Source organism: Nicotiana tabacum, chromosome 1, assembly GCF_000715075.1.
Source record: "Nicotiana tabacum cultivar K326 chromosome 1, ASM71507v2, whole genome shotgun sequence".
Taxonomy (NCBI): Eukaryota; Viridiplantae; Streptophyta; class Magnoliopsida; order Solanales; family Solanaceae; genus Nicotiana; species Nicotiana tabacum.
This window is the reverse complement of record NC_134080.1, coordinates 135,378,030-135,393,861: the sequence shown is the minus strand read 5'-3', so window position 1 is coordinate 135,393,861 and position 15,832 is coordinate 135,378,030. Positions and strand designations below refer to the sequence as shown.

General features: G+C 39.2%; 1 protein-coding gene across 4 annotated transcripts in view; it reads right to left on the bottom strand.

Moving 5' to 3' along the window:
- The window catches only part of LOC107803665 (putative protein phosphatase 2C 60), a 53,601-nt gene that overhangs the window by 23,906 nt on the left and 13,863 nt on the right, over positions 1-15,832 (bottom strand). For 2 of the 4 annotated variants that reach the window (XM_075253566.1, XM_075253573.1), the window contains 3 exons: positions 8,140-8,269; positions 5,932-6,057; positions 4,927-4,990 (listed from right to left, as the gene is read on the bottom strand). In XM_075253566.1, coding sequence (XP_075109667.1) covers positions 4,927-4,990; positions 5,932-6,048 — 181 coding nt within the window. In that variant the 5' untranslated portion in view covers positions 6,049-6,057; positions 8,140-8,269. The remainder of the gene's footprint in view (positions 1-4,926; positions 4,991-5,931; positions 6,058-8,139; positions 8,270-15,832) is intronic. The other 2 variants (XM_075253556.1, XM_075253564.1) reach the window with 1 other exon arrangement.

Sequence of the window (15,832 nt, the reverse complement as noted above, 5' to 3'; positions counted from 1 at the left end):
TATGTGGCTCGGTGTTTAAATTGTCAGCAGGTTAAGTATGAGCATCAGAGGCCTGGTGGTTTATTTCAGAGGATTGAGCTTCCCGAGTGGAAGTGGGAGCGGATCACTATGGACTTTGTCGTTGGACTCCCGCAGACTCGGAGGAAGTTCGATGCAGTATGGGCCATTGTTGATAGGCTGACCAAGTCAGCGCATTTCATTCTTATGGCAGTCTCCTATTCATCCGAGAGGTTAGCTGAGATCTATATCCGGGAGATTGTTCGTCTTCATGGTGTGTCGGTGTCATATCATTTCGGACCAAGGTACGCAGTTTACCTTGCGTTTCTAGAGAGCAGTTCAGCGAGAGTTTGGCAATCAGGTTGAGTTGAGTACAGCATTTCATCCTCAGACGGACGGGCAGTCCGAGCGGACTATTCAGATTTTGGAGGATATGCTCCGAGCTTGTGTCATTGACTTTGGGGGTTCATGGGATCGGTTCTTGCCTTTAGCAGAGTTTGCCTACAACAACAGCTACCAGTCGAGTATCCAGATGGCTCCTTATGAGGCATTATATGGTAGGCGGTGTCGATCTCCGGTTGGATGGTTTGAGCCGGGAGAGGCTCGGTTGTTGGGTACGGATCTGGTTCAGGAGGCCTTGGACAAGGTCAGGATTATTCAGGATAGGCTTCGTACATCTCAGTCCAGGCAAAAGAGTTATGCAGACCGCAAGGTTCGAGATGTGGCTTTTATGGTCGGTGAGCGGGTATTGCTCCAAGTGTCGCCTACGAAGGGCGTGATGAGATTTGGGAAGAAGGGCAAGCTTAGCCCTAGGTTCATTGGCCCGTTTGAGATTCTTGATCGAGTGGGATAGGTGGCTTATAGACTTGCTTTGCCGCCGAGCTTATCAGTCGTGCATCCAGTGTTTCATGTGTCCATGCTTCGGAAGTATCACGGCGATCCATCTCACGTGTTAGATTTCAGCACTGACCAGTTGGACAAGGACTTATCTTATGGGGAGGAGCCGGTGGCTATTCTAGACCGGCAAGTTCGTCAGTTGAGATCGAAGAGTTTTCCTTCTGTTCGTGTTCGGTGGAGAGGTCAGCCTCCTGAGGCATCGATCTGGGAGTCCGAGTCCGATATGCAGAGCCGTTATCCCCATCTTTTCCCTGACTCAGGTACTTCCTTCTTCTGTCCGTTCGAGGACGAACGGTTGTTTTACAGGTGGAGAATGTGATGACCCAAAAGGTCATCACTTGTGTTGCAATGAAATTCTACGTTCCGAGGCCTTACAAACCTCCCTTAGCACCACCTCGATTTGTGTGCGCAGTCCGGGAGCATAGCCGGAAAGCTTAAATGTGAAAATATGTGAAAAATGATAAGTTTTGACTGTAAAATAAATAAATTTGATTTCGGTCAACGTTTTAGGTAAACGGACCCGGACCCGTGATTTGACGGTCCTGGAAGGTCCGTAGGAAAATATGGGACTTGGGCGTATGCCTGGATTCGAATTCCGAGGTCCCAAACCCGAGAAACGAATTTTTTAAAGAAAATTGTTTTCTGAAATTGTTTAAAGAAATTTGAAATGAAATTTGCTTAGAACATGGTGGTATCGGGCCCGTATTTTGGTTCCGGCGCCCGGTACAGGTCTTATATATGATTTAAGACATTTCTGTGGAATTTGGTGAAAAACGGATGTCATATGACGTCATTCGGACTTAAATAGCAAAATTGATGTGTAAAGAAGTTTTGAGAAAATTTCATTAATCTCGAGATTTAATTTGATGTTCATGATGTTATTTTGATGATTTGATTACACGAATAAGTCCGTACAATGTTTCTGAGGTTTTGTGTGCGCTTGGTTTGGAGTTCCGAGGGCTCGGGTGAGTTTCGGGTAGGTTCCGGGGTGTCTTAGGCTTAAAAACTGAGCTGTTGCAGGCTCAGAGAGGTGGAGTACCTCTGAACAGGCCAATGCGGTCTGCACGATATGGACTGCTGCCGCGGAGAGGCCTGTGCGGCCGCACTAGTTTTGGTGCGGTCCGCGGTGAAGAACAATTCACTGGTCCGACTTCGGAAGCCTATATCTTTTGATCTATAAGGAATTTTGAGATGATTCAAAAACGAAAGTTGTAGCCTTTCGTGTCTAGTTTCCAGAAAGGTAAAGAAATCACAATTTGGACATCTGTAGAGAAAGTTATGGCCAAAATACTAAGACTTGTCACTGCAGAACACAGGAAACCTGTGCGGCCGCAGTTGATTTTGTGCGGTCCGCACAGGGCATCTGAGGGGGCAGTATATTTAGACGGGATTTTCAGTTATTTTTCATTTTCTTATGACCCCAAAAACATAAGAGGCGGTTTTTTAAACAACCTTTCTCTCCAAATCAATTGTAAGTAGTTTTTAACTAGTTTTCTTCAATCATTAACATCTTTTAACATCATTTCAACTTCAAATCAATGATTTTCATGGGGGAAATTGGGTGTTTTGGGTAGAACCTAGGTTTTTCAAAAATTGGGGATTTGGACCTCGATTTGAGGTCCGATTTCAAAACAAATTACATATTTGAGCTCGTGGGGGAATGGGTAATCGGGTTTTGGTTCGAACCTCGGGTTTTGACCATGTGGGCCCGGGGGCGATTTTGACTTTTTGGGTAAAACTTTGGAAAACTCATTTTCATGCATTCAAATTGATTCATTTAGCATTTATTGATGTAATTAAGTAACTTGTGGCTAGATACGAGCGAATTGACGGAGGAATCAAGGGGTAAAGCTATAATTGAAACTTGAGTTGTGTTCGAGGCATCAAGATAAGTGTTCGGTCTAACCTTAGCTTGAGGGATTAGGAGTTGAGTCCTATTTGTTAATTGCTTCTTGTTGAGTATGACGAATAGGCATAGTGACGGGTATCTATACATTGGAGTCGAGCATGACCGTAAGTCTTAAATTGATAGTTGTTGTGTTCTTAAATATTACTACGGATGCTTTAATTGATGATTCTCGATATTGAGCAAAGATTTAGTTTATTCTCGTGGATTTTATTTATGATTGAGTATTGATATTAATTGAGCTGAGTAGAAGTTGAGTTAGGATTGGTTATAGCTGATTCTTCCTTGCCGGGATGATTGTTTCGATATTGTTGCTCCCTTGCCGGAAAGTCATTATATTGCTTTTGTTCCCTTGTCGGGATTCCTTGTGATTTTGTGTTGGCTTGTAAATGGGAGCGGGTGGTACGCCTACCACGAGATTTAATGAAATGGGAGCGGGTGGTACGTCTACCACAAGATATGATGAAATGGGAGCGGATGGTACGCCTACCACAAGATATGATGAAATGGGAGCGGGTGGTACGCCTACCACAAGATATGATTAAATGGGAGCGGGTGGTACGCCTACCACAAGATATGATGAAATGGGAGCGCGTGGTACGAATATCACAAGATATGATGAAATGGGAGCGGGTGGTACGCCTACCACAAGATATGAGAAATGGGATCGGGTTGCACGCCTGCAACAAGATGTAAAATGAAAGTGAAATTTGCCTTTATTTTTCTTATCCTTGTTAGAAGTTAAATTTTGGTTTCCTTATAATTTTATTGAGATTCTGCCTTATCTATTATTCCCCGAAGCATGTTTCCCCTCCCCAGTTTTAATTGTTTGTTTCCGTTTATCTTTCCGCTATATATATATACATAACTACACAGGTTTATTTGGAGTCTGGTCCTAGCCTCGTCACTACCTCGCCGGGGTTAGGCCAGACACTTACCAGCACATGGGGTTGGTTGTGCTGATGCTACACTCTACACTTATGTGCAGATACAGGAGCAGCGCTTGGTCAGCAGCGGTAGGGGAGCCAGCCTTCAGTCCACCGAGACACCGAGGTAGCCCTGCAGGCGTCCGCAGGCCCGGCGTCTCTTCTATCCATTTAGATGTTCTGTTTTCTTTTGTATCCAAGACAGACTATATTTCCTTTTTCAGACACTTGTATGTAGCATTCCTAGACAGTCCGTGAATGTTGTGACACCAGTTTCTGGGTAGAGATATATGTTGGATTTTTATTCGTATCAGTTTTGGTATAATATTTATCTAAGTCTTCCGCTTAAATTTCATCTTTCGTCATTATTTAAATGTTGATTACCTGCTAATTTAATTGGTTAAAAAGGCTAAAATGAAAGAGGTTGAATTTTCCGCATTTCGTGGCTTGCCTAGCTTCTATGAGTAGGCGCCATCACGACTCCCGAGGGTGGGAAATCCGGGTCGTGACAATCTTACATAATGCAAGTTTGCTAAAATTGATAATGCATTTATACCAAGTTCAGACCATGGCCTTACTACCTGAATGAACATAAAAGATTTCTTTTACAAAATGGCACTGCATCACACTTGATGTTTGATGCAACAGAACCATGATTTCATAGCTACTGTTAAGTTCTATATGCCTCAGTTCCTTCTCAAAAAAGAAAACGAAAAGAGAGAACAGGTCCCCCCTTTAGAGTAAGGGAGAGGTTAAATACAATGAACGCAATGTGAAATACAAGCCTGTGTTCCAGGTAAAAATTCCTTAACTGACCAGACCATGTTTTAACTTATTATATGCCTCTGTTATAAAACGGAAGAGAAGATGCAGGGCATGGGATGCTGCTCCTCTAGCACTTATGATGACTGTAGGGAGAGAGTAAAAGGAGAGATTTTGATGGAGTAGAGAAGGACTTACACTTGAGGAATAGCCTCTTATCCCTTATTTTCTTTTGGTGCACCCACGAGATTCCTAAATGTATAGGAGATTGGGTGTCTTACGTAGAAACCATAATTTTTTGTAGGTCTTTCTACTTTCCGGTGTACTTCTTTATACAGGCATATGTTTCATTTCTTTTAATGAAATTTATTACTTTGTCCGGGGAAAAAACAATGTATAGCATCTCAATATTAACCCATGCAACGACAAGATATATACCTCCGTGACCATCATAGACACCAAAAAAGGATGTTGAAGCATCTAAGTCAGGTATTGCTGCATGCTAAACAAAGGAGCAGAACGAAAGGTCAGCTCAAGATGAAGTTAACTCCTACATACTTTTGGATTATCCATAAATAAAACACTATGATAAGACAAACACTGAGAACATGTTTCAGAGTAACTATGACAATAAAAGCATTTATTAAATACTTAAGGCCATAATAACATGAACCTTTATGATGCATTTAAACTGATAAAAAAGCAAACATTGTAATCTCAGTTGATAACAGTTCCAATTCTTAATTATTTTGTGATTTTAGGATACTAAAGACAATTTTACCTTGAGTAGAATTAATTAAATAACTTTAGCTTATTTCCTTTCACTGAAAGATTCCGTCAGCTTCCTTTGACTTACTTAATACTTTTCTTTTATTTTGCAGAAGGAGTCTAAACCGATAAGTGAGATGGGCTGCAGATAGATCATTAAGAGGAAGGACGAGCATAAAGAACATTGTGTAGTCCCACTACCAAAGCTTACCACTTTGGAAATGTTATTAGTCTTACAATGAATCTGTAGGCAAAGCAAAGGAAGTTGGTCAAGACTCTTAAGACGGCCATGGTAAAAAATACCAGTTTAACTTCATGCCACACATGTGACGAGACCCTCAGAATGATAAAATAGCTAGAGAAACCAAAATCAAACAAAGTTTAAACAAGTTACTTTGCTCCTGAGTAAGAAAGCGAACAATCAACTATAAACATAACCTCATCCTCTAGGAACCGCTTGAGACAGCCCAAAATCCTCAGTTTTACCAATTACCAGGTGGAAAGCTGTGAAATTATAGACCCGTGTTTTTCCTCTTTGACATTTATTGTCTTGTATCTTGCATCATAAATATCCCAAATGTATGGAATAAAAACAAACAACTTATTTCCATTCCACAAATTATATCACAAAACATACTGACTAAAGTAAGTAGCAGGGATACAGGGGATACTCACAGCATCTTCCATTGTTGCACGCCATCCTTGCATTGATGATAAACCATATCTTACCCTAGCATTCTCACCATCTTCTGAGAATTTCTCTGTTTTGGGGGAACTGAGGTATATACCCATTACTTTTAGCTGAAACACAAAAAGAGAACCACTAACATATCATTTAAACAACCACGGACAAGTGGGAAGCAGTGAACTTTTATCGCCAAAACCACTTAGAAGGGGTAAATCAGAATCTTCTGGCCATGTATCTGATTAAAGGAGGCATATCTTAATGATGACGTACACAAACAAGAAACAATGTAGAGAAAAGATACAACTGAAGAATCAAGAAAGCAAAAGATGAAAAATGAAAGGAACTCAACCTGTAAAGAAAACTGCGCTAAGAATGCTAGGTACTAGTAAACTCCCATAAGTTATCTGGCCCCCACCCCACATGCAGGCCTTTTTATACCATGATTGCAGTATACAAACATCTAATTTACCAAGTGCACAGAAGCCTATCATCTTCAGAACAGCTGTTAACTTATTCCTCTCTTTCCACATAGACCAGAAAATCCAATGTAGAGAACTTTCTAGTGTTGTCATTGCTTCCTTGAGATCCAAGTACCATACTGTCCATAACAGGCAGCAGGTAACTTTTTTAAGAGAAAATGTCATTACCCAGTGAATGCCGACTTAAGAAGGAATGTCTTCCAAATATCTTGAGCGAAATCAGAATGGAGCATGAGATTCAACTTATTCCAGAGGCGAACTTACCCTTAAGGGTAGGGGTGCATCAACCCCCATAAACCTCGGCAAAAACCCTGTATATATATCTGCATATATATTGAGAAACCCATGTACAATTTACTTGTGCCCCCTCAATCAAGGAAGCTGGATTGGTGCACCAGTTGAGCAGTCTGCACAAGTTCTTTCCTTGCTTATTGTGACCTGGGTTCGAGGCCCAACTTCAGGAGCTTTGCTCTTTCACTATTTTTTTTTTCTTTTCAACAATAGATTAGTAGTAATAGTCTACTACATTTAATATTCTTTACCTATTCTGGATTCAACTTTAGTTTAATAATTTTTCATAGTAGTCAACTTAGTTTATTTTTTTCTTTTACAAATCCCCCCTTCAAAAGTCAAAAGCCCTAACCCGTCTTCGCTCTCCACGACTAGAAAAATACAAACCCTTCCTTTACCAGTCGCGACTGCAACGCTAGAAAGTGTATTCTCGTTCATGAAGCACATCAAAGATGAATTGCATAATAGTATTAGTGATGCATTTTAAAATAATTGTTTAGTTTATTACTTTGAGAAGGAAGTACTTGCAAATGTAACCAATGATGCTATTATTGACCGTTTTCATAATACGAAAGAACGTTGAATTCATGTATGTATGAATGACGTACTTTGTTCGGAGGCAGAGCTAGAACATTAGGTACCCAGTAACTTTTGCTTAGACTTTGTATTGGCATTAGAGAATTCATTAAATATGTATAAATATTTAATTGCGAATTCAGCAACTAAGACGAGCTATGAGTTTGATGACAAGTTCAGAACCCATAAACTTCAAATCGTGACTCCGCCTTTGCTTTTTGTTATATCGATACAAAATTAATGATTTTGGATAATATCGATGTTTATACTTTGCTGATAAGTTGATAAGTTATCATAATCATTAAGTTTTCAAAGAGTTTAAGGCCAAACTTAGTAATTGGCATGCCTATGTTAAAGATAGTGGTGCACCAGCATAACACATACAGCATCTGGTAGCAACTAAACTCTATGATCCAGCAAACTTAATACGGCAAGAACTGAAAACTTGATTAAAGATATTCAAGAACTTTTAGTAATAGAGAGAAAAAGCAGATGCTGATGCAATTGACATGCTAAATGAAATAAATAGGCTATATTCCTCCGTACTTGAACAAATATACAAACTTAAATCACTTTCATTTCAGCTCTACTTTCAGATTCAATTCAAACACACTTGAAAAGAAAGAAAGTAAATTGAGATCATAAAATTTTGAAAAAATAGAAATTCAAAATCCAATATTAATTCCAAAATTGAAATGAGTACGATTGGATCACTACAAAAGATTGCTAAATGACCTTGATAAACATTTCATCTTCTTCAGAATACATAATATTCAGAAATTGACTAACTAAATATTGAAAATTCATATTCTAAACGAATGTAATTCACTGGGTGAAAGAGAAACTTACAAGTAGATTTGGCCGGAGAAAGAGGCGTCGAGTGAAGATTTTGTGATTCCGGTGAAGAGAAATGAGGTGGAAGGTAAGAGCAGGACAAAGGGCGTGTGGATTCTGACGGCTCTTCTCCTTGTCTTCTCATCTAATTAAATACTAAATACTGTAATGCAACTTGCACAGAAAATTATCTACTATTACAAGGTTTATCTTTTTCACCTCTTCGGTTTTTGACTGCAAAAACTCAGTAGTATTGTATTCAATCTCAATTTGTCCCTTTGGAACATCGGATATAAAAAGTTCAATCTCAAATTTTTTTATGCTTTGTGTGTTGTAGTTATTACTTTTTTATCATTAGTGAATGGAGATGAAAAGTTATCATCCTAAGCATATTCGCCCTTAAATTTACGTGACTATTTATACGTTCTGCAAATATAAAATTTGGCACAAAATTAAAGACGCGCATTCAATTATTTATTCTATTTTTTATTGGTTCGATTTGATCCTTTTAGTTTTGGTCCTTTTTAAATGTGTGATTCACTTCGGCCAAAATAAGTTTGGTTTGGTTCTATTATTTTTATTGGGTTCTGTAGTTATCCAATCGGTGGAGGGAACAATTATTAAATAGGAGTAGTTTATTAGTTCGCGCGGTTATTAAAAACAATTAATATATAATTGAATATTCATGTCATAATTTATAGTACTATAGAAGAAAATCGGTCTATATTAAATAATTGATTCTCCATTTTTGTTAATATGTAGCAAACATATATATTAAATATTAGACAAGTTATTTAATATATGTGAACTTTGAATAATAAAAGAGAGAATAAAGCAAAAGAAACGGTAGGAAAAGGGGAAAAGAGACAGATCAAATCCGCCATTGTTTGGATCATAATTCTAAGCTTACCGTGAATATTTCAAAAAAGTTATCATTCCCATTCAAAAGATGTAAGAGATTGCTTTTTCAAACTATTATAATTATAAAGGTTAAGAGAATTATGTGAAATAAATATACTTAATAATTCATTTTTTATATAATTAACTAAGTCAAATGTAATTACCTTTAATTTAAACAGATTTAAGCAAAATAAAATATCAGACAATAAAAGAGAGGAGGAAAAATACATGATTAGTGATGAAAAATGAAAAACCTCAGCAAAAATCACTTATATCTCCCAACTTTGCTCTAAAATCAAACTCCCCTTTCAACTTTGAATAATAAATATTCTCCCCCTCATACATTATTTGACTTTTCAAAGTACATATTATACCCTTACATTATCAACTTTGTCTTTTCTTTTTCACTTCTTTAAAACCATAACTTGTTTTCCTTTTTAAAAATAAATAAATATCATTTTTGAGACGAAAAATAAAAGAAAAGTAAGAAGTAGTAATTAAATAAACATAGTGAGAACTTTATAAACATATTTTATGCAGGTAATATAAAAGACAATTAACAAAACTGAAGGTAAATTTTATTAACAAATTCCTTAAAGATTATCTACTTATATAGGTAAAATACTCCTATTAAAAATAAAATACGATATATAATATAAAAGATATTATTACATTGATGGAGGATTAAAAATACCAAGAGAAAAATAGGCATTGCATTGGAAAAAAAAATAGGAGAATGTCTATTGTTCAAAGTTGAGGAGGGAGAAGGGGAAACATTTAATTTTTAAAGTGAAGTTCGGGGTGCAAATAATTTTCGCCTCAAATAAATTAATCGAAAAAAAAAAGAAATTAGCCAATGTAGAAAGACAAAAAAGCGAGAATGCAAGATAGTAAGTTAGTTGTGTGTACAATAACATAAGAGAAAGCATATCAACAACGGTTGTGGTGGAGTGATAAGTACTCCTTCATCTTTAACTAGAGATTTCGTGTTCGAGCCCCTGGGTATGGAGTCGTCTTTGTTAGGGAGCGCTTTACTCCCCAATGTGAGACTTTTCGGTGTGAATATGGATCTAGTCGAGCCACAATGTGGGTACCGTACACTAGGTGGAAAACCAAAAAAAACATAAAAGAAAGCATCGAATATTAATTATGTTCTTCCACATTTACAAAAACAAAAGTAACATAATCTCACACACCCACACACACACCCACACAAATATATATATATATATATGTGTGTGTGTGTGTGTGTGTGTGTGTGTATGTGTGTGCGCGCTCGCGTGTGTACAGTGAAATTAGGTGTCCCCGATTTAGTAGGCTCGAGACGTCGCACCGAGGGCAGAAGTTCGATAAAGACCAAGCTCGGGCTCGAAGGCAGAATAAGAGGCACGAAAACCTAAGTGTTCAAGGAGCATCGGAGCCAAGTATGACCAACTCCGAGATAGTGTCGTTATGAGTTTGTTATAGAAGGATAAGATTCTTGCCACGTCCCAAGATCATGGCGTAAATTCCGAAATTGATTTGTACGAATTAGTACAAATCTATACTAGGCGGTTATACTGCTATCCCAATAAGTTTCTTTACTGTAAATGGAAACGTACCTTATTTAGGGTTCCCCTCCTATATAAAGAGAATCTCATTCATTTGTAAACATTATCCAAGCATCGACAAAGAATATACTATCTTACTTTTTCGATCATTGTTCATCAGAATTATCTTTTAGCTTTATTATTCTTGCTTTATTGTTCTTGACCAATTCGAGGTCACTTTGGCTCGATCGAGACTGACTTATCTACTGGTTTAGTCTTACTTATTTCCTTCATCTATACTTCATATTTCTTGATTATTAACTGGTATTGAACTAAATCACGTGTCTTTAAAACCACAAATAAAATTTAATTGTTACTCGTATTTTCAAGGTAAACAGTTTGGCGCACACCGTGGGGCTAAATATAATAGTGTTTGTTTCAATACTGATTTTGATAATGCACGTTATTTTCACACTTGTTCTTGTCAAAGATTCTTTGATTTTAGGATAAAACATGTCAAACTCACAAAATGCACCCGTACACGGTGATAACGGTCTTGGGTTCCATGGAGAAAATGACAGCATAGTTGCTCTAGGGGTCGATGTACCACCGATAAACCCTGGAGAAGTGTCAAATGCAGAACCAGTAGACATTAGTTCACATATTGCTTTGAATGCGGATCTAGGCGCAAACCCCGGAGCAAGTATACGCATGAAAGTCAGATCTGGTGGCCAAAGAACACATGGTGTAGGAGATGGAGGAATTAACCTCCAAGTAATATTCGAGATGCTACAAGCTCAACATATTGCCATTGCTCAACTTCAAAGTCACAATAAAACTCCAAGTGTAGACGAACCAAAAAATACTCGACGTATTGAGCATGTGCCAGAAAGATCAAACGAGAACAGCTCGGGGACTAACCCCACAATTATGAGGATGCTCGAGGAACTCACCAAGAGGATCGAGTCCGAAGAAAAGAGGACTGAGGATAATGATAAAAAGTGGAGACTTAAAACTCCCGTGTTGATCAAATACCAGGGGCACCCCGGTCTTGAAAGGTTTGGACGCCAAAAAGTTCATACAAAAGTTGTTCCCTCCGAGTGCGGCTCTGATGCTCATCTCCAAGAAGTTCCGCATGCCGATATACCCAAATATAATGGGACAACTAACCCCAATGAGCATGTTACCTCATATATCTGCGGAATTAAAGTAAACGACCTGAATGATGATGAGATAGAGTCAGTATTGTTGAAAGAATTTGGGAAAACTTTGTCAAAAGGAGCTATGATTTGGTACCACAACCTGCCTCTGAACTCTATTGATTCATTTTCTATGTTAATGGACGCCTTGGTGAAAGCACATGCCGGGGCCATAAAGGTGGCTACAAGAAAATCAGACGTTTTAAAGATAAAACAAAGGAACGACGAAATGTTAAGGGAGTTCGTATCCAGGTTCCAGATGGAGCGAATGGAATTACCACCAGTCTCAGATGACTGGGCAGTACAAACTTTTATACAGGGTTTGAATGAGAGGAGTTCAATTGCGTCTCGAAAATTAAAGCAGAATCTGATCGAGTACACAGTTGTGACATGGTCGGACGTGCATAACCGTTACCAATCGAAGATTAGGGTCGAGGACGACCAGTTGGGAGCCCCTCAGGCTCAGTTCATCCTAACAGGTTGGCAGCTAAGCCCCCGAGGGATACAGAGAGGGAATCAAGATCCAACAAGGAGCGATATTAGACAAATGTCGATCGGAGAAACAACAGCTCGGGTCGTAACACTCCTCAGAATGATCGGAGAAACGATCGAGGTCAATGCTCTCGGGGACTCATGAGTAAGAATGGGTTCGATAAACATACCGACCTTGTGGAGTCACCTTGATTGTCGGAGTATAATTTCAGTGTAGATGTATCTGGGATTGTGTTAGCTATTAAAAGAATCAAAGATACCGGGTGGCCTAGTCCTATACAAAGCAACCCATCTCAAAGGAATCCAAAATTGATCTGTAAGTATCATGGCACACATGGCCATAGAAATGAAGACTGCAAGCAGCTGAGGGAGGAGGTAGCTCGGTTATTCAACGAGGGTCACCTTCGAGAATTTCTCAGCGATCGAGCTAAGAATCACTTCAGGGAGAGAGATGCAAGTAGAAAAAATGAGCAGGAAGAACCACAACATGTAATCCACATGATCGTTGGCAGTGTTGATGTCCCACAAAGACCTGTATTCAAATGCACCAAGGTGTCGATCACCAGAGAAAAATGGACTCGGAGCTATGTGCCCGAGGATGCCCTATCATTCTATGACGAGGAAGCAGAAGGCATATCTCAGCTATAACCCTGGTATTTTCTATTTTTTAAATAAAATTCAAGTTAAACGTGTTCTAGTGGATCCAGGTAGCTCAGCAAACACAATCAGATCGAGGGTCGTAGAGCAGCTCGGCCCGCAAGACCAAATTGTACCAGCATCCCGAGTCCTAAATAGTAACAACATAGAAAACAAAACAACAAAGGGGGAGATCATCCTACTAGTGAATGTGGCTGGAACCATTCAAGATAAGAAATTCCATGTCATCGAAGGCGACATAAGGTATAATATACTTCTCGAGAGGCCATAGATTCATAACATGAGGGCAGTTGCTTTGACCCTTCACCAGATGATGAAATTCCCTATAGAGGATGGTGTGAAAATAGTCTATGGAGAACAAAGTGCTACAAAGGAAATGTTTGCAGTCGATGAAGTGACACCAATACTTATGACTTCGACCTCGGAAAAATCGGGGGCCAAGGATAAGCAAGCGGCCAAATAGCAATCACCGATCCCAGTCCCGATCGAGCCGGAGGAACAGGTAATCGAAGAGGAATATGAGGATTTCCTTACTCTTCGAACCTTCATTGTTCCTGAAGAGTCAGACGCAACCAAATCAATGGTCGAGGAACAGGAACAGGTCATATTGATCAAGCACATGCCCGAGAAAAAGGTATACCTAGGAACGGGGTTAACCCCCGAACTTAGGAAAAAATTAATTCAATTTCTTATCGATAATATTGATTGTTTTGCTTGGTCCCATCTAGATATGACAGGAATCCCGCTAGAAATAACAACACACCGACTAAGCATCGACCCTAGGTTCAAACCGGTAAAACAAAAGAGAAGGCCCCAATCCGAGGTGAAGCATGCATTCATAAAGGATGAGGTAACTAAACTTCTTAAAATAGGGTCTATTCGGGAAGTAAAATACCCCGAGTGGTTAGCCAACGTGGTCGTAGTTCCTAAAAAGGGAAACAAACTTAGAATGTGTGTAGATTATAAAGATTTAAATAGGGCATGCCCTAAAGACTCTTTTCCATTGCCTAATATCGATCGCATGATCTATGCCATGTCCGGCCACGAGATTCTAACCTTTCTCGATGCCTACTCCAGGTATAATCAAATTCAGATGAACCCGGAGGACCAAGAGAAGACCTCGTTTATCACTAAGTTTGGAACGTACTGTTACAATGTAATGCCCTTCGGTCTAAAAAATGCTGGAGCCACATATCAACTCCTAGTTAACAAGATGTTCGAGGAACAGATAGGTAAAACGATGGAAGTTTACATTGACAATTTGTTAGTTAAGTCCATGTGCGCAGAGGACCATTTAACTTATTTGCAGGAAATGTCGCCCCCTCCCCTTTTTCTCCCTCCCCTTTTTACAGGGAAGAAAAGGTCCGGGTTTTGACATTTATGGGGGTAATAACTCATTTCCTTTTTGGGAATTGTGTATTTTAAAGAGTCGCCACCTAAGGGATTGTGGTGCGTTAGGGCACCTGGAGTGATTAACTCTTGGATTGGTTTGCATTACCAAAGATTTAGGGTAAGGGCTCGAAATAACCTCGAGGGGAAGGTGTTAGGCACCCCTCTTGGTCCACAATTGTGGGTCCCGGCCGAACTTATATTTATGAATTAGTCCTTTAACAGATAAGAAGTTAAAACAAATAAATAAAGCATGTTGGGTATTGTATGACTCAAGTAATGAGAAAAGAATTTGAACAAGTTGTGTGCATAAAAATAAAGTTTTAAGCAAAGGGGATTTGGGAAGAAGGGTCCTAGGTTAGTTAGCCTACAGGATCACCCCACTCAATGCCCAGTAAATACTCCTCAATGAGGGGCTACACATGACATTAGCGCGTAGTCATCATATCCCGTTCTACCCAAGTCCCTCCTCGTGGTCATAGCCTAAAGTGTTCTAATAACCTCGACAATGTCCTACGCGTGCACTACCCATCCCCTCCATTGTGGTCCTGGAGGTATTTTAGGACCTCTAAAGTTGGGCAGTTCTAGACAACCCCTAAGGTGCTTAAAAGGAGAAAATTCTAGGCGACATGTAAGAACAATTTAGGACTGCATATAAAAGCAAGTTAGAGGCTCACTGTTGCCTCCTCAAGCATATCACATAAGTGCATGTCTTCAAACAACATTCAAACAAATCCTAGAACATGATATCTAAGTGACCAGAGGTTATAAAGTACCGAATTAAGCCAATTTGTGAGGATCCTATTTAACTTGCCTATTAATTAAACCTATTAAATCTGAATAACTTTAAGCTGCAGAAACAGTTTCAGAGTTGCAGAATTTAAAATCGCCTTGTAGGCTTGCCTAAACGCAGAACAGTGATGTCCTAAAACATGATAGCTCGTGAGGGAATGGGTAATCGGGTTTTGGTTCGAACCTCGGGTTTTGACCATGTGGGCCCGGGGGCGATTTTGACTTTTTGGGTAAAACTTTGGAAAACTCATTTTCATGCATTCAAATTGATTCATTTAGCGTTTATTGATGTACTTAAGTAACTTGTAGCTAGATACGAGCGAATTGGCGGAGGAATCAAGGGGTAAAGCTATAATTGAAACTTGAGTTGTGTTCGAGGCATCGAGGTAAGTGTTCGGTCTAACCTTAGCTTGAGGGATTAGGAGTTGAGTCCTATTTGTTAATTGCTTCTTGTTGAGTACGACGAATAGGCATGGTGACGGGTATCTATACGTTGGAGTCGAGCATGACCGTGAGTCTTAAATTGATAGTTGTTGTGTTCTTAAATGTTACTACGGATGCTTTAATTGATGATTCTCGATATTGAGCAAAGATTTAGTTTATTCTCGTGGATTTTATTTATGATTGAGTATTGGTATTAATTGAGCTGGGTAGAAGTTGAGTTAGGATTGGTTATAGCTGATTCTCCCTTGCTGGGATGCTTGTTTCGATATTGTTGCTCCCTTGCCGGGAAGTTATTATATTGCTTTT